Source organism: Cololabis saira, chromosome 3 (genome assembly GCF_033807715.1).
Source record: "Cololabis saira isolate AMF1-May2022 chromosome 3, fColSai1.1, whole genome shotgun sequence".
NCBI lineage: Eukaryota > Metazoa > Chordata > Actinopteri > Beloniformes > Belonidae > Cololabis > Cololabis saira.
Genome location: NC_084589.1, coordinates 1,090,759 through 1,117,415, shown reverse-complemented (window position 1 = coordinate 1,117,415; position 26,657 = coordinate 1,090,759). Strand labels below are relative to the sequence as shown.

The window sequence follows — 26,657 nt, the reverse complement described above, 5'->3', positions numbered from 1 at the left end:
TGACCAAGATAAATGAACACAACCCATTTTATTGTATTTTAATTTACCGCCCTCCTGGCTCAGCTAGTGGGTTTTTATCTGACTTCACTGAACTTTTATCTTCTATTATCAAATTGGATAAGGTGCTTATTATTGGTGATTTTAATATTCATATAGATGATCAGTCATCTAATACTGCTACTGAGCTTTTAAATATCACTGAGTCTTTTAATTTTGTGCAACATGTCTCTGGTCCTACACATTTAAAAGGACATACACTGGACCTTGTCTTCTCACATGGATTGATGGTTGAAAATCTACATGTGGAAGAATCTCTTGTCAGTGACCATAGCTGTATCTCCTTTGATATGGCATATGTTGAAAAGCACCCGTCATGTATTGTCCAGGGAAAGAAACGTTTTATTAATCAGCCTGTTGTTGACAGCTTTATTTCCCTGTTTGATGCTGAGCCCGCTTCAAACAATGATGATGATGATAATGATGTGAATTCACTGGTACAGTGTTTTAATCTTCGATGCAAGTCAGTTCTTGATAAAGTAGCTCCAATTAAAGCAAGATCCACCTCTCTTAGGAAACCTTGCCCTTGGATAAATAAAGAGATTAAAAACCACAGGGGAAGCTGCCGCAAGGCAGAGCGGCTGTGGAAAGCATCGAAGCTTGAGGTCCACAGGCTGTACCTCAAGGATCTGAGACTTGCTTTAAACAATTTGTTAAAAAACGCTAGAGCTGCTTACTTTGCCCAACTTATTTCTCGTAATAAGAGAAATCCTAAATTTCTGTTTGATACCATCAGCTCTATTACATCCCCTGATGTCCCAGTGGCCTCAGTCTCTTCCGCAACTGATTGTAATGTTTTTGCCAGTTTTATGGTAAACAAAGTTAATGACATCAGGGCCAATATTCCTCAAACTGTTTTAAATCCTTGTACTTCTCTGCTTCCTCAATGTAAATGGTCCTTGTTTTCTTTGGTCTCACTGCCAGACATCAGTGCGCTCCTTGCCACCATGACACCGTCCTCCAGCCCGCTGGACATACTCCCGACATCACTGTACCTTAAAACTGTTAGCTCTATCGGCCCCTGCATTGTAGAGATTATAAATCAATCTCTCCAAACTGGTGTTGTCCCAGTCTCCTTTAAACAGGCAGCAGTGGAACCTAAATTAAAGAAACCAAACTTGGATCCTGCTGATTTAAAAAATGATAGGCCCATTTCAAAGCTCCCTTTTCTAGCTAAAATCCTGGAAAAGGTAGTAGCTAAACAATTAAATGCCTTCCTGGATGCAAATCTTACTTTTGACACCTTCCAATCAGGCTTTCGGAAAAAGCACTCCACTGAGACTGCTCTAACTCGAGTTTCAAGCGATGTCCTGATGGCAGCAGACTCTGGTCAATTTACAGTTCTGGTACTCTTAGATCTCACCGCTGCATTTGACACGGTGGATCATAAAATCTTACTAGATAGACTCAGAGACACTTTTGGGATTTCTGGTACCGTCTTAAATTGGTTCCGGTCCTACTTGACTGACAGGAGTTTTTTGGTCCATGTCAATGCGTTCCTATCTGACCCGACAGAGCTAGCCTGTGGGGTCCCACAGGGATCAGTCCTTGGCCCTTTACTCTTTTTACTTTACATGACCCCTATTGGACAGATTATCAGTGATTTCAGTGATGTTTTTTATCATCTATATGCTGATGATATTCAGCTCTACTGCTCTTTCAAGCAGACAGAGCTACACAAATTAGATAACTTAATAGCCTGCTTGACTGCCATCAAAAAATGGCTAAATAACAATCTCCTTCAACTGAACTCCGCTAAAACGGAAACACTGATTATTGCCCCAGATACTGCTATTCCCCTCATAAAACAGCATTTAGGTCATTTAGGTCCCTCTGTCCAACCTAGCGTACGTAACCTAGGAGTTGTGTTTGACAAGGACATGTCCCTGGATCACCACTGTAAACAGTTGGTGAAGAATTGCTTTTATCATCTCCGGAATATCGCTAAACTGAGGTCTATGATCTCAAAAACTGAAATTGAAATGATAATTCATCCCTTTGTGTCATCTCGCATTGATTATTGCAACTCTCTTTTTATGTGTTTTAACAAAAAGGCTGTAAATCGCCTTCAGACTGTGCAGAACGCGGCAGCAAGGATCGTAACTGGAACAAGGAAAAGGGATCATATCACCCCGATTTTATACTCTTTACATTGGCTACCAGTTAATTTTAGGATTCATTTTAAGATTTTAGTACTTACTTTTAGAGCCCTAAATAACCAAGCTCCCGTGTACATTGCTGAACTGCTGAGACCTTACTCTCCCTCACGTTCATTAAGGTCATCAGATCAAAAACTCTTGATGGTCCCCCGCACCCGTTTTAAAACGCGAGGTGACTGCTCTTTCCAGGCCAGTGCCCCTCGCCTCTGGAATGCACTTCCACTGACCTTACGCAGCATTGAGTCCACTGACAGTTTTAAGAGAGAACTTAAAACATATCTCTTTAGACAGGCTTTCCCCTGATGATGATGTTTCCCTGGGCATCTGTGAAGTTACCTGTTGTTGTGCTATTGTGTGTTTTATATTCTACTGCATTTTATCCCTGATGTAAAGCACTTTGTGATTGTATCTACAAAAAGCGCTCTATAAATAAATTTTACTTACTTACTTACTTACTTAATACGGACGTACTACTCAGAGCCACACGACACTTCCTGCGGTTGGGAGGGGGAGTAGTTACCATGGTAACAACTTCCTGACGGCACTTCCTGATGTTGGAAGGAGGGGTTGTAATAACACGGTTTTAATAACACTGTACAGACTGCACATTCAACATTTATTAAATACATTTAACAAGGATACTTAGTTCTGGAGGGGGGGAGGGGGGGGGGGGGGGGGGGATTATTGTCAGCATGATACCCTGTCCCTGACCTCCCCCTCCATGTTTTTATGGCATTAATCACATGCACTCAACACCAGGGTCGGGAGGGGGTGCACCTGCCCGCTCCCCCCCCCCCCCCCCCCCCCCCACGGCAGGAAGGGCCATTGGGAGGGGGAGTTGTTACCATGGTAACTCCTGTCACAGCAGCAGTAGCAGCACCGCTCTGCTCTCCTGTTTATTCTGGCCCAAACAAGATGACATTATATAATATTATTATATACAAATATTATAATATTAATATTATATTGTGGCAGGATGAGGCACGACTCCAGAGGTTGGCAAACGGGACTTTATTCCAGAACAGAATCCGCTCTTAATAGTACGTCCAAATTAATGCACACTACTGATATTTACTCAAAAGTGTGCCGAATTTATGTATACTTTTTAGTATATACTGTTTAGTATGGCATTTCGGATGCACCGTGACAGTTGACAACTCAAACAGAGCAACCATAAAACGCCCCATGACCACGCCCCCTTCCCTACAGTCCTGATGGGTGCGAGGTCCATAATTGTGTCCGCCACAATATAATAATATTATTATACTGAATATTATACTTATGACATATACGTATCTGTGCAGCACTTAGCAACCAAACACCGCTGCACTGCATTGTGGGAAGTTTCTGCTTAGCTATTGTCCATCAATCCACACTAATACATTTCTCCGGAATGAGTATGGATAGCGCATACTATTGTGTACGTACTAATGTTTTAGACGCACTAAAAAAATCTCATAGTGTTTTTGCTACTCATTAGGGTGGAAGTGTGGAATTTCGGACGCAGCTTGTGTTTTGTTAATGTCAGATGATATGTAACCTCTGTAACCGTGATTATTGTGAATATTGTTTTGCACTTGAGTAAATGCTCTCGTTTGGGAAAGACTGCATCACTCTTGTGATTATTTCTCACCCTTTTTTAGAGGTGTAACACAAGTGACCTCTTCTGCTCAGGGGAAGCAAAAAAAAACAAAAGAGGAACAAACCAGAGCAGGATCAGCTGATCTGTGTGCAGCACCAGTGATGTGTGTTTCCTCTGCAGATGAAGGTGTGTGTGTGAGCTGATGTGGACGTGAATTCAGCAGAATGGATCAGTGTGAGGACGGAGAGGAGGGAGTCCCTCCCTCTAAAACCTCTCTTTGTGGGGAACATGAGAGTCGGAGCAAAGCTCAGAGGTGAGATGAGAATCTCTAACTGTCCGTGACTCTTCTGCATGTCAGAGCTCAAGACTCACATCACCAAACATCATTATTACAGGAAGAAACCCGGACCTGGACCTAAACTTGGACCTGGACCTGGACCTGGACCTGGACTTGGACCCAGCTGTGTGTCCTTGAAGAGTGACCAGTCAAAGGAATATATTCTTACCTTTAAAGGAGACCAACATTCTTCTTCAGAGAGGTGAGATGTATTTAAACACATTACATGTATTTTAACCAGTCCTCATGTTAGGAAATGTCCACATGTTTCTTCCTGAGTAGATCCATGTAGTCCTGGACCCCTGTGGTCCTCCATCACCTGATAGTGATCTGAGCTTCCTCCTTATAGATCTTCATCTCCTGTCATGAGCTTTTTCCTCTGGTCGACACATCTGGAGGTCTCACCTTCCAGAGGACTGATCCTGAAAGCAGTAAAATTCAGAATCCAATTAAAAATTTTATTACTTGCATATAAAGCCCAAAACGGCTTAGCTCCGCATTATTTGCAAGACCTGATAGTGCCTTATGTTCCTGGCAGAGCTCTCCGCTCTCTGAGTGCAAGTTTACTCGTAGTTCCTAGAGTATCCAAATGTAGATTTGGAGGGCGGGCGTTTTGCTATCAGGTACCATTACTATGGAACCAACTTCCAATCTGAGTTAAGGAGGCTAACACCACCTCCACCTTTAAAACTAAACTTAAAACCTTTCTGTTTAGTAAAGCCTATAGTTAGTGTTTAGTAAACCTCTAGCTGGTGCTGGTGAATCTCTAGGTAGTGTAAACTCTAGTGTGTTAGTGTCAGTAGTCATAGTTGCAGCTATAGAACAAGACTATAATAGTTAGTCTCAAATATAGCTTCGTGGTAGATATGCTGCTATAGGCCTATGCTGCAGGGGGGACTGACATGATCCACTGGGCGGTGCCTCTCACTTTCTTCTCCTCTCCTCTTCCCTTCCTCTCTTCTCCATTTCCAAGTATCTCATAGCTATCATTTTTGTCCATCGCTCCTGTAGTTTCTTGTGCTGGCCCCCCTTTTTTCTCTTTTGTATATGGTGCAGCATCCTCTGCTGGTGGCGAAGAGCATCTCTGAATGCACAACACCGGAACCTGCAGCGTGGGAGTGAGAGAGGCAGGGTAACGGCCCGGTCAGGCGGGGGAGAGATTTGTCCGTCAAGACTCCTCTCCCTGGCCCTGCCCCTTCTCAACCTTTCCCCGACCCTGAACCTAACCTGGGGCTTGCTGATTGGGCCGGAGCTTTGGGAGCTGCGTGCTGGCCTGCGGTCCCCACCCCTGGTCATCCCGCTGCTGCTTCCACCTGCCTGCGGTCCCCACCCCCGGTCATCCCGTTGCTGCTTCCACCTGCCTGCTGTCCCCACCCCCGGTCATCCCGTTGCTGCTTCCACCTGCCTTCTTTGTGCTGTTTCTACATGCCATTGTTTATGTAATAATTGCTCAGGAGTTTATGTTCTGGGTCTCTGGAAAGCGTCTGGAGACAACTTTTGATGTATTAGACGCTATATAAATAAAATTGAATTGAATTGAATTGAATATAATTAATTATTTATATAATTAATAATTTATATAATTAATATTAAAATAATTCCCAATATGTTCTGCGTCGCCAATGTTGTAGTATAGAAAACTGCAGTTGGCAAAAAAACGAAGCGCTACAGAAAGAATTTGCTCTGAACTGAGAGCACGTCTGCGGTTTGTAATGTTGGATATATATGGCTGGAGAATGTTGTTCAGATAAATAATAGTGTGACAAAAAACGGTTACGTTCTGTAAGGTACTCATCAGGGAATGAAAGTATATCTAATCTTGGTCTAAACATCCTCTCCTGACGTAAGGCATTGAAAATTAATTCGGCTTCGATGTCAATTGGATTCCGGAGGAAAGGACACCCATGTGGGATAGCTGCTTCAGGCTCAGCAGGAGGGAGGAGACAGAGAGAAACTCAGGGTTTATTGAAGAAAACCTGCTAGCGAGCACGTTAGGTTCACAGGGTCAGTTGCCGTAGTAACTGACTCAGAGTTTGAGTTACATCGCTTTCTGGAACTGAAAACTCCGGGTTTCCCTCATCTCATGGTTAACAAACTCAGAGTTTTAACAAAACCCGCTTTCTGGAATACCCCCCAGTTGTCCGTCTTCTTGATCTCGTAACTTTTCTTGGAGCAGAACTGGATCTTGTGAATGTGTGAATGGGCAGATGTCTCATTGGGGTCATGTGTAGGTTCTTGGTGGGATCAGCAGGACTAGTAAACATTCACCACCATCAGTCCACTGATGTACTGTCCTCAACCAAACAGGACTTCATGGACCTTCAGCTGGTGTTTTTCTCTGTGAGGACAGACATGATGTGAGCTAATTCTTCCTGGTTCCTCCACAGATTGGACCAGCAGATCTCAGAGTCCCCCAGTGGTCCGTCTGTCCAGGAGCATCAGACACAGCTGGACTCCATCTTTCAGGTCTGTACATGAACAACAACTGCTACTCCTTCTGTTCTGTTGGTGTTTGTCTCAATGCTGGTCTCTGGAGACCAGTGGACTGTCAGTCTGTCCAACATGGGTCTGATGTTTGTCTCCATGCTGGTCTCTGGAGACCAGTGGGCTGTCAGTCTGTCCAACATAGGTCTGATGTTGGTCTCCATGCTGGTCTCTGGAGACCAGTGGACTGTCAGTCTGTCCATCATGGACCTGATGTTTGTCTCCGTGGTTTCAGTCTTATTGTGTCCTTCATGTGGTCTTCTGTTCCAGCTGCTGGAGGACAACATTGTCATGTTTGTGAAGAACGAGCTGAAGAAGATGCAGAGGGGTCTGAGTCAAGATTACCCAGAATCCCTAGAGCATGTGTTGGATGGTGAGGATGAAGAGCAGAGGAGCAGCAGAGAGGCGTTTGTGAAGATCACAGTGAACTTCCTGAGGAGAATGAAGCAGGAGGAGCTGGCTGAGCGTCTGCAGAGCAGTAAGAGGATTTCTCTGAACTTTTAAGCTGCTGGATAAATGACCCAGAATGCCTCAGGAGATGAGCAACATTCACAGATCAGCCACAACATTCGCCCCCACATGGTACCCTCCCCTAGAGCAGCACCCTCCCTGTACAGGACAGCCTAAATATGTTTAACCGACCAACACCACAAGATAACTGGAAGATTATAGCCCTGGTTTTCTTCTTCTAGGTACCCTGCTGAACTCCAGATTGTCTTGATGGTTCTACGGATTATTTGATCAGATCATCTCAGAATCAGAATCAGAAAAAGCTTTATTGCCAAGTCAGACATAATCAGCCGAGAGAACTTGACTCCGGTTCACACCGCAGGCCCCATTCGTACGGACGCCATTTCTTGGAGGAAGGATGACACTGGGATGGAGGAGGAAAAAAAGGCATCTTCACACTGTGTATTAAATACCCAGTGTCAAGGTGCAAAAAACACCTCAGCACAGAAAAGCAACATACACACAGCAAAACAACATCATAACTTGCATGGGTATGTGGGGTGGGCGGGATCCCGGCACAGTTCATCCAAGTGAGGGTCGCGGCCTTCGTGGCGCTCGAACCCGGAGACAGTGTCAGGGGGGCTGATAAGAGGGAAGCCGGGGAAGGCGTTGAGATGAGGGAGGTGTGGTTATCAGCAATGTGTGTGTGTGTGAGCGGTAAGTCTGTGAACTTTGCCCCAGAGCTACTCCTCAGCCGGTGTCCTTGATGTTATCAGACGGCTCGGTACAGTTCTTATACAGGTCCACAGATGTCCTGGGAAGGGGGAGGGCTTCTGGTGTTTTCAAATCCTAAACCTGGAAAATCCACTTGACAGACACCACAACAATAACAATAACACAACAACCCACAAACCCACAACCCATCAGGGCTCTACTGCTAACATCCTGGTACTAGAATCTCCAGGACCCCCAAATGTTCTTGTCACTTCCACATCCTGAGTGTTCCGAAGTGTTTTGGTGGTAAAAGTGATTCTACACATTATTGGACAGCTCATCGTAACGTTAGAGTTGATCAGTGTCGGTTCACATCATGATTCTTTATGAGAATTATGTTGAACTTTATAAACACTAATTGGTTTCTTTTTTCCACTTTTATTAAGGTTCTTTTGCTCCAGTTTGTAAAAAGCAACTGAAGTCTAAGCTGAAGAAGAAGTACCAGTGTTTGTTTGAGGGGATTGTTAAAGCAGGAAACCCAACCCTTCTGAAGCAGATCTACACAGAGCTCTACATCACAGAGGGAGGGACTGGAGAGGTCAACAATGAACATGAAGTCAGACAGATTGAAGCAGCATCCAAGAAACCAGACAGAGCAGAAACAACCATCAGACAGGAAGACATCTTTAAACTCCCACCTGGAAGAGATGAACCAATCAGAACAGTGATGACGAAGGGAGTGGCCGGCATCGGGAAAACAGTCCTAACACAGAAGTTCACTCTGGACTGGGCTGAAGGCAGAACCAACCAGGACATCCAGTTCCTGCTTCCATTCACCTTCAGAGAGCTGAATGTGCTGAAAGAGAGAAAGTTCAGCTTGGTGGAACTTGTTCATCACTTCTTCACTGAAACCAGAGAAATCTGCAGGTTTGAAGACTTCCAGGTCGCGTTCATCTTTGACGGTCTGGATGAGAGTCGACTTCCTCTGGACTTCCACAACAATGAGGTTGTGACTGATGTTACAGAGTCCACCTCAGTGGATGTGCTGCTGACAAACCTCATCAGGGGGAACCTACTTCCTTCTGCTCGTCTCTGGATCACCACACGGCCCGCAGCAGCCAATCAGATCCCTCCTGATTGTGTTTCCATGGTGACAGAAGTCAGAGGGTTCACTGGCCCACAGAAGGAGGAATACTTCAGGAAGAGGTTCAGAGATGAGGAGCAGACCACCAGGATCATCTCCCACATCAAGACATCACGGAGCCTCCACATCATGTGCCACATCCCAGTCTTCTGCTGGATCACTGCTACGGTCCTGGAGAAAGTCCTGGAGAAAATCCTGGAAACCAGAGAGGGAGGGGGGCTGCCCAAGACCCTGACTGAGATGTACATCCACTTCCTGGTAGTCCAGGCCAAACTGAAGAAGGTCAAGTATGATGGAGGAGCTGGGACGGATCCACACTGGAGTCCAGAGAGCAGGAAGATGATCAAGTCTCTGGGAAAACTTGCTTTTGAGCAGCTGCAGAAAGGAAACCTGATCTTCTATGAACCAGACCTGAGAGAGTGTGGCATCGATGTCAGAGAGGCTTCAGTGTACTCAGGAGTGTTCACACAGATCTTTAGAGAGGAGAGCAGCCTGTACCAGGACCAGGTCTTCTGCTTCATCCATCTGAGTGTTCAGGAGTTTCTGGCTGCTCTTCATGTCCATCAGACCTTCATCAAGTCTGCAGTCAACCTGCTGGATGAACAAAGAAACACCTCCTGGTGGTTTAAAACAAGAGCAGAGACTCACCTCTATCAGACAGCTGTGGACAAGGCCTTACAGAGTCCCAACGGACACCTGGACTTGTTCCTCCGCTTCCTCCTGGGTCTTTCACTGGAAACCAATCAGACTCTCCTACGAGGTCTGCTGGAACCAAAACAAAGAAGTTCACAGAACAATCAGGAAACAGTTGAATACATCAAGTGGAAGATCAGTGAGGATCTGTCTGCAGAGAAAAGCATCAATCTGTTACACTGTCTGAATGAACTGAACGATGGTTCTCTGGTAGAGGAGGTCCAACGGTCCCTGAGGTCAGGACGTCTCTCCACAGATGAACTGTCTCCTGCTCAGTGGTCGGCTCTGGGCTTCATCTTACTGTCATCAGAAGATCTGGAGGTGTTTGACCTGAAGAAATACTCAGCTTCAGAGGAGGTTCTACGGAGGCTGCTGCCGGTGGTCAAAGCCTCCAAGAAAGTTGTGTAAGGACGAACACGGACACATCTGTTTTATTTACAATCACATGTTGTGTTCATGGAGGAAACCAGTTAAATTCACTGTTCAACTAAGTTCAGGTCCATGTGGGACCAGTTCTCATCAATAATTCATCTCAGGAAACTTTACATGCAGAGAAGAGAAATGCAGCAATCGCTATGATCAATACTAATTGATTATTAGTTGAAATAATCAGCATTCATTGATATATAATTATTTTTTTTGTTAAATGACATAATCAACTTTTAAATAACCTCATGATTTCTCTTTAATCTCCTCTGCAGGTTGAGTGGTTGTAACCTCTCAGGGAACATCTGTGCAGATCTGTCCTCAGTTCTCAGCTCTCAGTCCTCCAGTCTGACAGAACTGGACCTGAGTAACAACCACCTGCAGGATTCAGGACTGAAGAAGCTGTGTCCTGGACTGGAGAGTCCACACTGTCACCTGGAGTCTCTCAGGTCAGAATCCACCAAGTGTTCAACTGTTGTCCATTAGAACTGTTTGCGTTGCATTATAGATAGGACTCTTACCCAGGAGAACGGGAGGCAGGAGTTCCAAAAATTGTTATTCATTAAATTAACAGCAGATTTAAACAAACAAACATGCGAGCAGAGAAAAAAACAAACCTGAAACATGGAGGGTGAAAACAGTACAGACCAGCATGGAGCAAGGGAAAGACAAGACCAGATGTACAGAAGGGTTAACGAGACAGGTGCAGATGATCAAAGCAGAACGGAAACACAAAGACACAGGTTTCAAAATAAAACAGGAACTCAATAACCAAACTGTGACAGTTTGGTTGTTTTATTAGATCCCTGTTAGCTGCTGACCTTTCAGTTTCTCTGGGGTCTCATCAGAATCCTCAGCTGAATTACAACATTATCATTTATTAAAATACATAAACCAAATGCTCACCACTCAGAGAGAACAGACACTAGGACACCTGCTCAAAGTAAAACAACAACAACATTATAATCAGAACAATGACGTTGAACAACATCTCTGCACTATTTAGTCAACTTGTCTATTCCAGGACATTTGACTCTATACAACATCCCCTAATATCTTCACTTCTTTTACTGCTCTATCACTACATCACCCATAGTTAAGCATAGCACAGGGTATTCTCTTAATAAATGTTTTGAACCTAAAACAATACACTTTCTATTCACCTTATTCAGAACTCATTCGTTTCATATCACCCATTTTAATGTTAATTTTAAGTCCACCCTTTAAATCTCAGTTAATTCAGCAGGCGCATTTTCCGATGTATGAACTGTTGAATCGTCAGCATACATTGCAATGGTGGCATGATTTAGAATCAACAATAAATCATTGATGAATATTGAAAATAAAAGCAGACGCAATGAACTCCCTTGGGGAACCCCACAGCTCACTGCTCTCAGCTTGGAATTGCTACCATTAAAGTAAACAGTGCTTTTCCTATCAGACAAATAACTCTACATGCAATAGTAGCTGATTCAAAACCATAGCAGCTTAACTTATTCAATAACACTTTATGGTCAAGAAGATCAAATGTTGTCTTCATATCCAACAGTGCAGTAACAACAATTTTTTCGTCATCCATTTCAAGCAACCAATCATCTGTCATTTGAGAAAGTGTCGTAGCTGTGGACTGGCCTTTCTTGTACGCATGTTGATATCCTGAATTTCACCCATTTTTCAAAAACCTGTACAACCTCCTGACACTAAATGACGGTTTTGATGTGTTCAAGTCAGGTTTCCGGCCACATCACAACACTGAGACAGCTCTAGTAAAGGTCCTTAATGATATCCACTCCAATAATGGCAACATTTCAGTCTTGGTCTTCCTGGATCTCAGTGGTGCATTCAACACAATCAACAAGAACATCTTGATAGACAGGTTGAAGAACTGGGTGGGACTTTCTAGCACAGCACTAACCTTTTTTCAGTCCTATCTAAATGACAAAGACTATTTTGTGTCTTTAGGTAACTACATATTTAGTTAACACGAATAATGTTATTTGTTATTTGTTATAATAACAAGGTTCAATTCTTGGATCTCTGCTGGTTAATATTTACATGCAGTCACTTGGTCAAATTATGAAAAAGAACAAAATGTGCTACCATGACTATGCAGATGACACCCTAATGTGTATAAGCATCTCACCTGGAGTCTATAATCCAATTCAATTTTTTTTCAAATGCATTGATCACATTAAAAAGTGGATGTGCCAGAATTTTCTTCAGTTAAATGAAAATAAAAAAAGAAATAACCCTCTGGTTGTCAAGGAGACGCCTACCTTCTATACCCAGAGTTAAAACTAAATATGATGAGTTAGTGTTCAGTTTTTGCTCCTCACCTGTGGAACAAACTCCCAGAATGCATCAGGGATGCTGAAACTCTCTATTGCCTTAAAGGGGACATATTATGGCATTTAATGTATATTTTAAACAGGCCTTGAATGTCTTAAAAACAATCTAAAGCTTGTTTTTTCTACATAAATCAGAAATTCAGCCTGTGGGCCATGTCTTTAGTTTTACCGCTTCTAAAGCCTTTTTCTGTGCTCCATTCTAAGGGAAGGGGGGGTATGATAATGAGGCTCTGCGCTGATTGGCTGCTTGAATGACGTATAGGAGGGGAGGAGACAAAGCGTCGCTCCGGGGAGAAGAGCAGCGGCTGCGTAGCAAAGCGTGTCCACGGTTCTGCGTTAAATCGAAGCGTACCCTACGCCGTAGGCTCTGCTTTGGTGTAACGCAGAACCATAAATCAGCCTTTAGTCACCTCGTCTTCACACAGGAAGATTGAATTTAATTCTAAACAGGTACACCACGGTTATTTACTCCAATTCCTCATCATTTCACTTCTTATGTTACAAGACAAATGAATCATGTTAACTGTAAAGAAATCACAACACTGAATTTTCACAAATGGCAACTTTATTGTTAAAATATATAAATAAAATTTATGCACTATTGCTGGCTCAAGGAAGGACCGCGCGTCTTCTGAATGTGTCGTTGAACAGCTCCAGGTGCATTGCTTGGAAAATCTGAAACCACAGAAAAAAAATGTATTACGGTACTGAGCCGCCGGCTCCCCCGGAGCCGGCCCCCCGGAACCGGCCCCCCGGAGCCCCCCGGGTTCGGAGCTCCGGGTTCGGAGCTCTGAACCCGGGGCTCCTCGACGGGCCGGTCCGTGACCAGCTCCGGCAGCTCCGTATGCGGCGCCGGTGCTCCAGAGCTAAGCTAAATACTTAGCCCATGCAAAGATCATACAAATATAAGTAACATAAAAAAACACGTAACTTACCGCTGACTCGTGTGCAGTTGCCGGGTCCGTGCTGTTGGAACTGATCCTTTTATGAGAGTAAATGTCGATGCAAAATCTCATTTCTACTCTCCCTCGCTGTTGAAACTGGTGGAAAACAGTCACCGCTGCTGAACAATGGTGGAGCTCCAGCCGGCGGAGAGAGCTGGTTGTGGGCATGGTTTCAGCAGCGGAGGCTGAACCTATGCAAGGCAAGGCAAGGCAAATTTATTTATATAGCACAATTCAACACAAGGTAATTCAAAGTGCTTTACATTGACATTAAAAGCGGCAAGACATAATAACAAATAGGTAAGAATAAGAAAAGAAGTAAAATAATAAAAAGCACAAGCTGTTAAAAAAAAATAAGGGCAGTAGAATACAGCAGGTTTAATTTAAGAGTACACTTCAGTAAACAGTAATGTTTTTAACCCTGATTTAAAGGAGCTGACAGTTGGAGCAGACCTCAGGTCTACAGGAAGTTTGTTCCACCGGTGAGGAGCAGAATAACTGAACGCTGCCTCACCTTGCTTGGTTCTGGTTCTTGGGACACACAACAAACCAGATCCAGAAGACCTAAGGGGTCTGGGAGCTTCATAGGGAACTAACAGATCAACCATGTATTTTGGTCCAAGACCATTCAGTGCTTTGTAGACCAGCAGTAAGATTTTAAACTGTATCCTTTGACTCACTGGAAGCCAGTGTAGTGATTTCATGACCGGTGTAATGTGGTCCAGTTTCCTTGTATTTGTAAGGACACTGGCGGCAGCGTTCTGGATCAGCTGCAGCTGCCTGATTGATTTCTTGTTAAGGCCTGTAAAGATGCCATTGCAATAATCCAACCTACTGAAAATGAATGCATGAATAAGTTTTTCCATATCTTGTTTAGACAGAATACCCTTAATTCTAGCAATGTTTTTTAGGTGGTAATAGGCAGATTTGGTGATACACTTTAGATGGCTGTTGAAGTTCAGGTCTGAGTCAATAATTACACCCAGATTTCTGGCTTGATTTGTAGCTGTCAATGACATGGAGCCAAGGTGAGCGCTGATCTTTTCCCTTTCATTTTTAGGGCCAAAAATTATCACCTCTGTCTTTTCTGCATTTAGCTGGAGAAAATTCTGGCACATCCACTCATTGATTTGGTGAATACAGTTACTCAATGAGAGTAGGGAACTGTAGTCATGTGGTGACACTGAAATATAAAGCTGTGTGTCATCCACATAAGTATGGTAGGAAATGTTGTGATGTTCCATAATCTGAGCTAGGGGTAGCATATAGATGTTGAATAGAAGCGGTCCGAGTATAGACCCTTGAGGAACCCCACATGTGATCTTGGTTCTCTCAGACTCATGGTTTCCTATTGACACAAAAAAGGCCCTATCTTGTAAGTAAGATTTAAACCATTGAAGCACAGTGCCGGTAAGTCCCACCCACTTTTCCAGTCTGCTGAGAAGAATGTTATGATCAACTGTGTCGAATGCAGCACTCAGATCCAATAATACCAGAACAGAGGATTTACCTGCATCATTATTCAGATGAATATCATTTAAGACTTTGATGAGTACAGTCTCAGTGCTGTGGTGAGGCCGAAATCCAGACTGAAATACATTAAAGAGATTGTTTTGCATCATAAAAGCATGGATTTGCTGGAAGACCACCTTTTCAATGATTTTCCCTAAAAATGGCAGATTTGCTATTGGCCTATAGTTACTAAGTGTTGTAGCATCCAGATTTGATTTTTTTAGAAGAGGTTTTATTACTGCAGTTTTCAACGCCTGGGGAAACTGGCCTGTTTGAAGAGAAGTATTTATTATCTGCAATACATCCGGCGCTATGCACTTAAAAACTGTTTTAAAAAAGTTTGAAGGCAGAATATCAAGACAGCATGTTGTGGGCTTTAATTTTGAAACTGTTTCCGTTAGGGTTGTATTATCTAATATGCTGAACTGTCCAAGCTTTACTACAAGATAGGAAGGCCAGAGTGTTATCATTCCTGAGGTGGAGCACATTGTTTGTCTTATCTGTAATATTTTGTTTGTGAAAAAGTCAGCAAAGTCATTACAGGCCTTTTTTGATATCAGTTCAAGTGGGATTGAGGCTGCAGGGTTTGTCAGTCTTTCTACCACAGAAAACAATGCGCGAGTATTATTACTGTTTCTATTGATAATCTCTGAAAAATACGATTGTCTTGCATTCTTCAGTTTCTGGTTATAGTTGCGAAGACTCTCTTTATAACTGTTGTAATATACCTGATGTTTGTTTTTGCGCCACTTGCGTTCTGCTTGTCTACATATCCTTCTCTGTTCTTTAACCAGTGTGGCGTTTCTCCAGGGTGACTTTTTCCTCCCGGACAGAACTTTGGTCTTAATTGGGGCGATAGAATCAGTAACAGCCATAACATTGGAGCTGAAACTGTTAACAAGGTCATCAACTACAACTGAGGACAGGGTTGTTGATGGTGTAAAACCCTGGGTGAATAATGCACAGGTGTTATCATTTATATAACGCTTTCTGATTACCTCTGCTTCACCTTTGATAGGATTGGCAACAGTGGTCATTTTAAACAAAACACAGTAGTGATCAGAGAGAGCAACATCGTTCACCACAACCTCTGAGATATTAAGACCCTTGGAAATAATTAAATCTAAAACATGTCCTCGGTTATGCGTTGAATCTTTGACATGCTGGGAAAGCCCAAAATTATCCAGAATATTTAAAAGTTCTTTAGCACATCCATCTTTGGGATTATCAACATGAATGTTAAAATCACCCACTAAAACAACACAGTCAAAATCCATGCACATAATTGACAGTAGTTTGGCAAACTCATCAAAAAACCTTGCATCATATTTGGGTGGTCTGTAGATGGTCACTAAGATTGCTCGACAGGGGGATTTTAACTGAATGGCAACATATTCAAAGGAATCAAATGTACCATAAGACATTTTCTTGCATTGAAAGCTGTCCTTGAACAGAGAGGCAACTCCGCCTCCTCTCCTATGTGTTCTTGCTTCACTAAAGAAACTAAAATTCTGCGGTGTTGACTCAATAAGAACTGCTGCACTATTATCCTGACTTAACCAAGTTTTAGTTAAAAACATAAAATCAAGGTTGTGCTCGTTAATAAAATCATTGATTAAGAAAGATTTCCCAACCAGAGACCTGATATTTAAAAGGGCTAAATGTACATGTAAATCCTTAACAGGAGACACTTGTGAGATTCGAGGATGACATGCTATACTCAACAGATTAGCAGATTTAACTGAACTTTTTTCATTTCTCACCAGTTTGATACATTTTCTGTTACCTATCATCACAGGGATAGAGAAAGCTGATTTAACTCCATGGGGCCCAGACTTTTCCTGGGACAGAACAATGTTAACATTGACATCACAGCCTGGACCCGGCACATATCAGACATCACAGATATGGTAGTTCAGAGGAGGTGGGGGGGGGGCGGTGACTTTTGGTTGACCGCGGTTTCCGGAGTGGTGGTTTGGGAGGGGTTGGGTGATGTGGGGGGTCAAACAAAGGATTTTGGCGTGGTGTTAGTTGTAATCCAATATTCACCAACTTGTTCATCCTGTCAGTAAATTCCAGAAGTGGGGACTCCTGACTCCCTGGAGAGCTGGGTGGGCTCTGGGGGGGGTGAGGATTTGGTGTTTCCTGTTGGGGCTGAGGGAGACTCCCCCTGTTGCGGTGATGATGATGATGATGATGATGATTGTCAACATAATGAAATGATTTAGCAGCACATGCATCTTTAAGCCATCCATTTAGCAACATTAGCCTGCTAAATCTCTCATCTCCTTGCCGAATCGTCGGTATTGGTCCACTGAAGAAAACCTCAATATTTAGGCATGCAACTGTGCTCATCAGATCAGTGAAGTCTTGTTTTAATATCTCCGATTGTTGTTTCACAACATCAAGGGCTCCTGTGTGTATGACAACAGCTTTAGCTGTCGGATGCTCTGCAGCAATGCTCCGGATCTTCTTTGTGATATCAGATACCATGTCGTTGGTAAAACACAGTACTTTTGTGTTTTTGCTGCAGAATGATTTTATCTCATTCACAGCTCCGTCGCCCACTATCAGCGTACGAGGCCCAGTAGTTAGCTCTGCCTGTAGCCCTTTAGCAGTGGATTTAGCCTCATACCTGTCTCTGGAGTCGGAAGATGAGCCTTTTCCCAGGGATTCTGGAGTTTGAGAGAGTGGAGTAAATCTGTTCTCCAGTAGAATCCCTGTGTCTTGGGGCGATTTGCTCTTAGCTTTTGTTGTAGTTGTAGCCTTCCTCCTCTTGCCGGGTACTGGGGTTGAAGACCCCAGTACCCCATTCCTGTGCGACGGTAATGCAGGCCACTCGATGACGTCCAAGGTCACCAGGTGCTGGGTTCTGCCTGATAACCGTCTTCTCAGATCTGAGGGAGGCGATTTGTACTGCTTTGGCTTCGCACCAAGAGAGTTCCAGGGAGGATTTGTTGATTTCTTGCCATTTGTTCCCAGCTCCTGTTGCGTCTTGGTGGTGTTAGTTAGCTTTCTGTTAGCCTGCTCCCTTTCGCTGTTTTGGGAGGTCAGCAGAGTCGATTCATTCCCATATTGTCCATTTATCTCTCCATTCACTTCGAGCCTGTGAATTTTTGTTTCCAGTACTGCTATCTTCTGGAGCAGTTTGTGGTAATCATCCATGGAAAAGGAAAAGGGAGGCATCTTGCTGCTAATTAGCTTCTGCTAGCTGCTGCTAGCTGAGATCCTCAATCCCAGTCACGATAGCGCAGGCTTGTGCTGCTGATAAGCTACGCTCACAAAATACTAAAACAGTTTAAAATAAAAGTGGTAGACTTGAGGAATAGCTCGCGGTGGTAAGGTATCCTGGTCCTGCTTTCCAGAAATTGTTTTGCAGAAAAGAAAAGATTGCAGAGGAAAGAAGAAAAACAAAACAAAGCGGGGGAGCGGAGCAGAGAGCGAAGCGGCTGCACTCAGCAAGAGGCTAAACAATAATATCCTATGGAAATCTGCTCCCGTCGTGACTCACGACAGGAGCAGATTCTAAATGGCTCAAGAAAATCACGTGACAATGGGGGATTCTGTAGGGCGGGGGTCACAGACCTTGCAGAAATTCATGGGATTTCATCTCCCCTCTGCTGGCAGGGTGAGGGGAGACCACTTTATATATGTTAAAACAAGAAAAAACGTGTTTTTCATAATAGGTCCCCTTTAAAGGGGAAAAAACGTGTTTTTCATAATAGGTCCCCTTTAAAGGGGACCTATTATGAAAAACACGTTTTTTCTTGTTTTAACATATATAAAGTGGTCTCCCCTCACCCTGCCAGCACAGGGGAGACAAAATACCATGAATTTCTGCAAGGTGTCTGACCCCTGCCGGCCAGAGTACCCCAGTGTCACGTGGTTTTTTTTGAGCCGATGAGAATCTGCTCCCGTCGTGACGTCACGACGGGAGCAGATTTCCAGAGGTTCAGCCTCCGCTGCTGAAACCACGCCCACAACCAGCTCTCTGGCTCAGGCTGGAGCGGTCCTTCCTTCAGCCAGTCGGACGCAGCGCCGCGGCGGAGCGGAACCGGGTTAAATCATCCAGGTTCCCGGGTGGTTTGGGAGCTGGGTCCTCGGGGATCTGTCCCAGGCAGGACCAGCTTCACCCTATGAGATTTTCAGGCAAATCTGTCGGTTTGATCCCCGATAAGGGGCGATGCGCCGCGGATGCGCTCCGGAGCGGATCTGTGCGCCCGCCGTGGGCTTGCGGCGCCCGTCGCGCAGCATCCGCCGGGCAGATCCGGCTGAAATTCCGCTGGTCGGTCCCCGGGAGTCCCTGCTACCAGTCCAGGCCGGTTCCTGCGGTCCCGGCCGGTCGGAACCGCTCAGATTCCCTGGTTAAAGCCGCGGTGATGCGCGCTGCTCCAGTGCCACGCCGGAGCCACGCCGGGTGCCCGGCGTGGCTCCGGGGCCAGCGTTCAGCATCCGCCGGGTAGATCCGGCTTAAATAGTGCATAAATGTTATTTATATACAACTCATATTTTATTTTTTTAACAATAAAGTTTCCATTTGTGAAAATTCAGTGTTGTGATAATTTACAGGCTCGGGCTGCTCTGGCGGAGCGAGGGTTTATTCTCCTCCCCTGCTACACGTCATTCAGGGAGCCAATCAGCACAGAGCCTCATTATCATACCCCCCCCTTCCCTAAAAATGAGGCGCAGAAAAAGAGGTTAGAAGCGGTAAAACTAGTGACATGGCCCACAGGCTGGATTTATGATTTATGTAGAAAAAACAAGCTTTAGATTGTTTTTAAGACATTCAAGGCCTGTTTAAAATATACATTAAATGCCATAATAGGTCACCTTTAAGTCAAGTTGAAAACATTTTTATTTACTTATGTCTGTCTGTCTTTAATTACTACCTTTAAATTCTTACATTTTTAATTCATTTTTTAAAATGTTTTTATTTTAAGCACTTTGAGTTGTCTTGTACATGAAATGTTATACACAAACTTTCCTAAATAACCTCATAATTTCTCTTTAATCTCCTCTGCAGGTTGAGTGGTTGTAACCTCTCAGAGAACATCTGTGCAGATCTGTCCTCAGTTCTCAGCTCTCAGTCCTCCAGTCTGACAGAACTGGACCTGAGTAACAACCACCTGCAGGATTCAGGACTGAAGAATCTGTGTCCTGGACTGGAGAGTCCACACTGTCACCTGGAGTCTCTCAGGTCAGAATCCACCAAGTGTTCAACTGTCCGTTAGAACTGTTTGTTTGGTTGTTTTATTAGATCCCTGTTAGCTGCTGACCTTTCATAGTAGTTTCTCTAGGTTCTCATCAGAATCATCAGCTGAATTACATCATTATCATTAATTAAAATGCATAAACATACATGCTCACAACTCAGAGACAACAGACACTAGGACACTTCCTCAAAGAAAAAAAAACATTATAATCAGCACAATGACATTATGACTGTACATTCCCTCTTTTGAAAGTCAGGATTTACATTTTCAACAACACAACAACTTTTTTGACAATGTGAAATAGAACAAATAATCATGCGCTGTTCACATTTTAAACCCCCCCCCCCCTCCCTTTAGCAAATTACACACACAGTGCGGTTACATGCAGCAATTCAATCGGGTTGCAGATGGGATCAGATAAAGACATGCAGAAGATCGGATAACTTGTCTGAGTATACATGCTGTTCAGAGATCAGACTGAATCAGATTGAATAACCCACTTGTAACCAGAGCATGGCTGACTCCGTGACGCTAGGTGGCGCTGTACCCAAGGTAACCATTTCAACAAAGAGCCACTTCCGGTTGACATCCGCTTACCAACAACAAGAAAGAAAGATGGCGTCCGAGCACCTCGATGAGGCTACAGCAGCCTACATTTCGTGCATTATGTAGCTTTTAGTGCTGATTATGAAAAGAACAACGGATCTTTTGACTGCAGTGATGATAGAAGAACGACGCCGGCTGTGGTGCAGGGTCGGCGCCAGAGCAAATATTCAGAGGGGGCACGAGGCTTATTAGAGCGGGCAGCAAATCAGTCGTGTAGGACAGCATTTTAAGGAAAAAAGTGCATTCTCACTGCTTTCCTATTAATAATCTGTCTAAAACAGACAGCCTGTTCTCAACCTTTTTTCAGTCATGACACCTTTCAAAAGTGAATAAAATCCCACGACACCCCAGAGTAAAATATAATAAAAAACCGCACTGCATCGCTCTGACTGTAAATGCATAAGTCCTGTTTATTTTGTATCAATAACTTGAACACGATAACTGCGCCAGAGTAGAAGTCATCGTTCACTGTTGTGCCTGGTTGCCACGCTGATGGACAGAAACTATGGTGATTTTTAAAAGAAAGACTGCCTAAAGAGACTTTTCCAGCCGGCTGTGAACCGGCCGTTCAAAGTGAAGCCTGATTTATGGTTCCGCCTTAAATCGACGCAGAGCCTACGCCGTAACGTATGCGGCGAAGCGCACCGTACGTGCGCGTCGTCGCATAACTTACGGCGTAATCTCTGCGTTGGTTAACGCGGAACCATAAATCAGCCTTAAGGCTGCGAGCCACGTGGGAGCGATAGATGACTGAGGGGGAACAGTTTCACCAAGAGTGGAAGGCAGCGCCGGGCAAGTTATGCCACAGTTTGCAGATGGATTGTTGATGCGGGGGCTAACGTGTCTGCTTATTTTGCAAGCTTTTGCAAAATCGTGCATTTCCGAGGCGCCGCACGGCACGGAAAGTGACTCTGACAGCGAGGAAATTCAGACTGGCAGAGTTGATTTAGCGGAGCTCTTTAATGCAGAAACAGAGGGTGAGACTTTGATGGGTTTGATTAATGTAAAAACTGAAATAAAGTAGCCTACAATCAAACTAAGTTTTGCTCCCGCTCTATTTTTAAATACGCACACTCATGTGCTTGTGTGTGTGTTCTGCGGTGCGCGTGTGTGTGTGTGTAGACAGCTCCTTTTCGGTCGGTGCGCCGTGTGTGTGTTTTAAATACAGAAATGACACAAAACTGAGGGTATGCCTTTCCACACGGCGCCCGTATGGTCGCGAAAATACGGTATTTATATATGAAATGTCAGAATAGGTAATTTTTTTGACGACACCCCTGAAGCAGTCAGACGACACCCCAGGGTGCTACTACTGAGCACGCGGCGTCTCCTTTCACTTCCGGGTGAATCCCCTCCCCCGGGGGAAAACCCCACCTGGGGGAAATTTTTCGAGTAGCGCAGACTGCAATATCAGATGTCCCCGTATACATGGCATTAACAACCCAATTGCGACTGGGTTATCTAGGTGCTCAAACCCGATTAAGTTAGTCAGTCAGCACGTTTACATGCAGCAATTCAATCGGGTTGCAGATCGGATTAGACATCGTTCAGACTTTTAAACTGCATGTAAACACCTGAACCCGATCTAGTTCGGACCTATGTGGGACTGACTAACCCGATTCATTAACACAGACACAAGAAATAGAGGAAAAGGAAACAGTATCAACACAATAAACAAATTAATAGCTAAATTCTTAACAGTCAATTTTATTCTCCTGAGTAAACAAAAATAACTTGAGCTTCTTTTAAAAGCTTATGATATTATCTAAAGTCCAAAGGTCTGGTAATTCACTCCACACCACCATCGCTCTGTGATTCATTGTCTTCTGTTTTAAGTGACTTCTACATGGAGGCAACAGAAAATAACCTGCTGATGTCCGCCTCGACAAATGATTGTTTGTGAAAAAAATGATAATATTCTGTAGAGAGTTTTCTGGTGTTTTGTCTGGTGCAGGGATGCTGAAACTATAGCCATAAGTCAAGTTGAAAATCTTTTTATTTACTTATGTCTGTCTGTCTTAATTACTGCATTTCAATTCTTAAAGTTTTAAGTCATTTTGTAAGATGTTTTTATTTTAAACCCTCTGAGTTGTCTTTTACATGAAATGTTATACTCAAACCTTCCTAAATAACCTCATGATCTCTCTTTAATCTCCTCTGCAGGTTGAGTGGTTGTAACCTCTCAGGGAACATCTGTGCAGATCTGTCCTCAGTTCTCAGCTCTCAGTCCTCCAGTCTGACAGAACTGGACCTGAGTAACAACCACCTGCAGGATTCAGGACTGAAGAAGCTGTGTCCTGGACTGGAGAGTCCACACTGTCACCTGGAGTCTCTCAGGTCAGAATTTAAAGCGTGCAGTCCCGGTGCGGGCGCGCCTCGGACCTCCCCTCTCCCCCGGCCTGGTCGGCCTGGTCCGAAGTCCCTTTGGCACGAAGCCAAGAGCGGACGAACTGACCAGCTGGGTTGATGAAGAGGGAAGAGAGAATTTTCGGGGCAACACAGAGATTTTGTGTCCTCCGCACACTGCGTGACGTATCCAGCGCCAGCCCAGTGATTGGACGCGCGTTATAGTGGCTAAATTATGAGTTTTTGTCGCGCAAGGTACTGTTTGTTACTGTCAGTTTGTAAAAGCATGTTTTTAACGCTGTTTTAGCAGTGTTTTATTGAGGTTTTAATGGGAGCACCACGGATATAGTACTATGCGAAGTCAATGAGATCCGTGGTAGTGATATATACACGGATTATGACATTATTATTATGTATATATTATTCTTTATTATAGTGGCTAAGTTATACGTTTTTGATGCGCAAGGTACTGTGAGTTTGTAAAAGCATGTTTTTAACGCTGTTTTAACAGTGTTTAAATGGTGTTTTGATTATTTTTAACAGTATTTTGACGGCGAGTATTTAACCGTATTTTCTAATATTTAACGTAAATTCGAGTATTTAACCATGTTGTTTGCTGCCATGACGACTGAGGTGGTAAGTGATGTGAAATTATTATTTTTAGCAAAAACCACAAGCGTTTCCTACTTCTAACCAATCATAAGTGGTGCATTAACCTAACCAGACCTTAGCCAGAGCGTCGTCCAGCCACAAAATATCATTTTTAATAGCTTTTGAACCAGGAAGTGGAGACAGGCGATATTTAAATTAATTGTTTTAATTTTACAATATCCGTGGTGCTCACACGGAATTATACCACTTTCCGTGTCGGTACCACGGAAAATAGTGGTGAGAGGTCGTGGGCATTTCACAGATTTTTGTGAGATCAGGTTGGTTCCGTATATTATTTCGCACAAGATTTTTTTTTCTTTTTTCCAAAATCTTTATTTCATAGTTTAAGGGACGTCTCTCGTCGACTAAGAGTCTTTTAGAAATTATTTTAGGAATAAGTTTCAGCTTAGCCATTTGTCTGCTATTTTAGCCAGCTATTTCAGCCATCTTAAGTTTCTTTCAGCTCATAAGTTTTCCTTTTTGACAGTTTGGTTTTTAGCGCTGAACTTTACTTCACAATGTTGGAAAACCGCAACATTGTCAATAAACAGTTTCAGTCATGAACATTAGACAAAAACATTAGATAAGACAACCATTAGACAAAACAGACAGACAAAAACCCATTCCCCTAGATCAGGGGTGTCCAAAGTGGGTCCTCGAGGGCCGGTGTCCTGCATGTTTTAGATGTGTCCCTTTTTTTATCAAACCGTGATACAAGGAGCTTGGTCATTGACAGAACTATCCAGACTTTGATGACAAGGTGGGGACGGCCCTTAATTAGAATCAGATGTGTTGATGCAGGGAAACAACTAAAACTTGCAGGACTGCGGCCCTCGAGGACCGACTTTGGACACCCCTGCCCTAGATCTATCGAGAAGAGTGTCTCTTACGTCAGCTGCCCCTCCTGGCTCGGGGAAACCCGTCACCGGGCCTCAGATCGGCGCAGGACCCTAGCCTTGTCACTGAAATCAGCACGGCTGCTTGATCCTACGTCGTGCCGACCCCACACGACGGCACAGTTGTCCAAAATACTGGTCAATGATGAGATTAATTATTACAATAAATGAAAAACAAGGTTCTTGTGTGTATGTGTTTTTGTGTATTTGGGTGCTCTCACGTGTCTGCAGCATGCCCTCAGCCGGCCCCGCATCTCCACCGGACACCCCCGTCGGCTCTCTCCCCCACCCCCAGTCAGTTCTCTTTCAGCACAAACCGACAATTTCCGAGCCCAGTGTCCGAATTTTCCGCACCTCCATCCCGGCCTCCTCCTCTGCGTCTTCGGCCTCTCTCCCGCCCCAGGCCACGGCTTTCTCCCTTTCCTTCTTCCCGCACTCTGTAAACTTTGTGCCAGTCCTCTTTATTCAGCAACCTGTGGTGGGCTGGCAGCACAACAGGACGTAGAAGCAGCGTCTCCAGTGCCCTGCTGCTGCGGCTCCAGGGTCGGGAGGGGCCCAGTGTAGGCGGGGGATTGATGGTCAGTCTTTCCAGCACTCTCCTCATCTTTCCGATCTCCACTTGCAGCATCTCCTGAGATGCTGGAGAAATGGGTGAAGATGGAGGAGGGGTTGTAGGCAAAGGGGGATAAAGGGGCGCAACTGGTTGAGGTCCGGGCGCTGGTGCTTCTGCTTGAGGTCTGGGCGCTGGTTGAGGGGCGGGTGTGGCAGAGTCCAAGGAATGTTCACTTGAAAACAGGATTTGTGCATTAATCAGTCTTAAAGCATACTATGTTATACCAAAATTTCCCATTACACACTCCACACCACCATTGCTCTGTGATTCATTGTCTTCTGTTTTAAGTTACTTCTCCATGGAGGCAACAGAAAATTACCTGCTGATGTCCGCCTCGACAAATGATTGTGTGTGTGAAAAAAATTATAATCTTGTGTAGAGAGTTTTCAAGTCAAGTTGAAAACCTTTTTACTTACTTATGTATGTCCGTCTTTAATTACTGCATTTAAATTCTTACATTTTTAATTCATTTTTTAAAATGTTTTTATTTTAACCCCTTTGAGTTGTCTTGTACATGAAATGTTATACACAATTGGGACACCACTTGCTACGTCACTGCGTGGTTTACGTTCGGGTACGTAAGCGACTGCGTAGTTACGTTTGCACATACGTCACACCATATCAGGAAGCCCAGAGCTAAAAGCTGTTTTAATTACAGCTGTAGCGCTGTTAATATGCCACTTTATTAAGTTTTAATATTTTTTCAGGCGTAAAAGTAACTGTTAAGATCCCCAACCTGGGCTCAGTTTATCTTTGCAACAACGGGCAAGCGAGTGATTATGTACATCCACTGAGTGAATATTATGAAAGTAAAATATATATTTCGTGCTAGAAATGTAATCAAAACGCATTTTTATGCAGAAACTAACTCAAATATAGATTTTATTCACTAAAAAATAAGGAATGTCCGCCACGTAAAGCATTCTGGGAACTTTTCTCAGGCCCTTGGTCGGTGAGTCAGCATCTGAAATCCCTCGCTGTGAAGGGCTAGATTCATACACACTAGCCCTCGTTATGTCCACTACCACTAAATGCAAAGAGGAATTGGGACACCACTACCCTCACGGGAACGCGCAAAATTTAGGGATAGGGCTGAAAAGTAGGACTAGGGGGGGGATTGGGACTGGGCCTTTGTCTCAGAGCAGTTCTCTCAGAGTCTCTGCATGTGTGTTGTGTTGTGTGTCTGCAGGCTGTCAGGCTGTCAGATCTCAGAGGAAGGCTGTGCTTCTCTGGTCTCAGCTCTGAGCTCCTACCCCTCCCACCTGAGAGAGCTGGACCTGAGCTACAACCATCCAGGAGAGTCAGCGGTGAAGCTTCTGTCTGCGGGACTGGACACTCTCAGGTATGAAGACAGAAGGACATCAGTGTGCTGGACTCTTCATTGTGTTGTTGTGGACATCATCTTTGTGGCTGTCTGGATTTTGTTGTGGCAATTTGTTAATTGCACTGAGGAAAATACAGATACCTGCACCCGACATGTGG

General features: G+C 44.1%; 1 protein-coding gene across 1 annotated transcript in view; it reads left to right on the top strand.

Annotated features, from left to right (window-relative positions):
• Positions 1-26,657, top strand: part of LOC133424423 (NACHT, LRR and PYD domains-containing protein 3-like) — a 44,406-nt gene that overhangs the window by 16,484 nt on the left and 1,265 nt on the right. The window contains exons 2-10 of the mRNA XM_061715034.1: positions 3,979-4,111; positions 4,194-4,337; positions 6,523-6,601; positions 6,890-7,097; positions 8,230-10,024; positions 10,322-10,495; positions 19,874-20,047; positions 22,833-23,006; positions 26,365-26,517. Of these exons, the coding sequence (XP_061571018.1) occupies positions 4,023-4,111; positions 4,194-4,337; positions 6,523-6,601; positions 6,890-7,097; positions 8,230-10,024; positions 10,322-10,495; positions 19,874-20,047; positions 22,833-23,006; positions 26,365-26,517 (2,990 nt within the window). The 5' untranslated portion in view covers positions 3,979-4,022. The remainder of the gene's footprint in view (positions 1-3,978; positions 4,112-4,193; positions 4,338-6,522; positions 6,602-6,889; positions 7,098-8,229; positions 10,025-10,321; positions 10,496-19,873; positions 20,048-22,832; positions 23,007-26,364; positions 26,518-26,657) is intronic.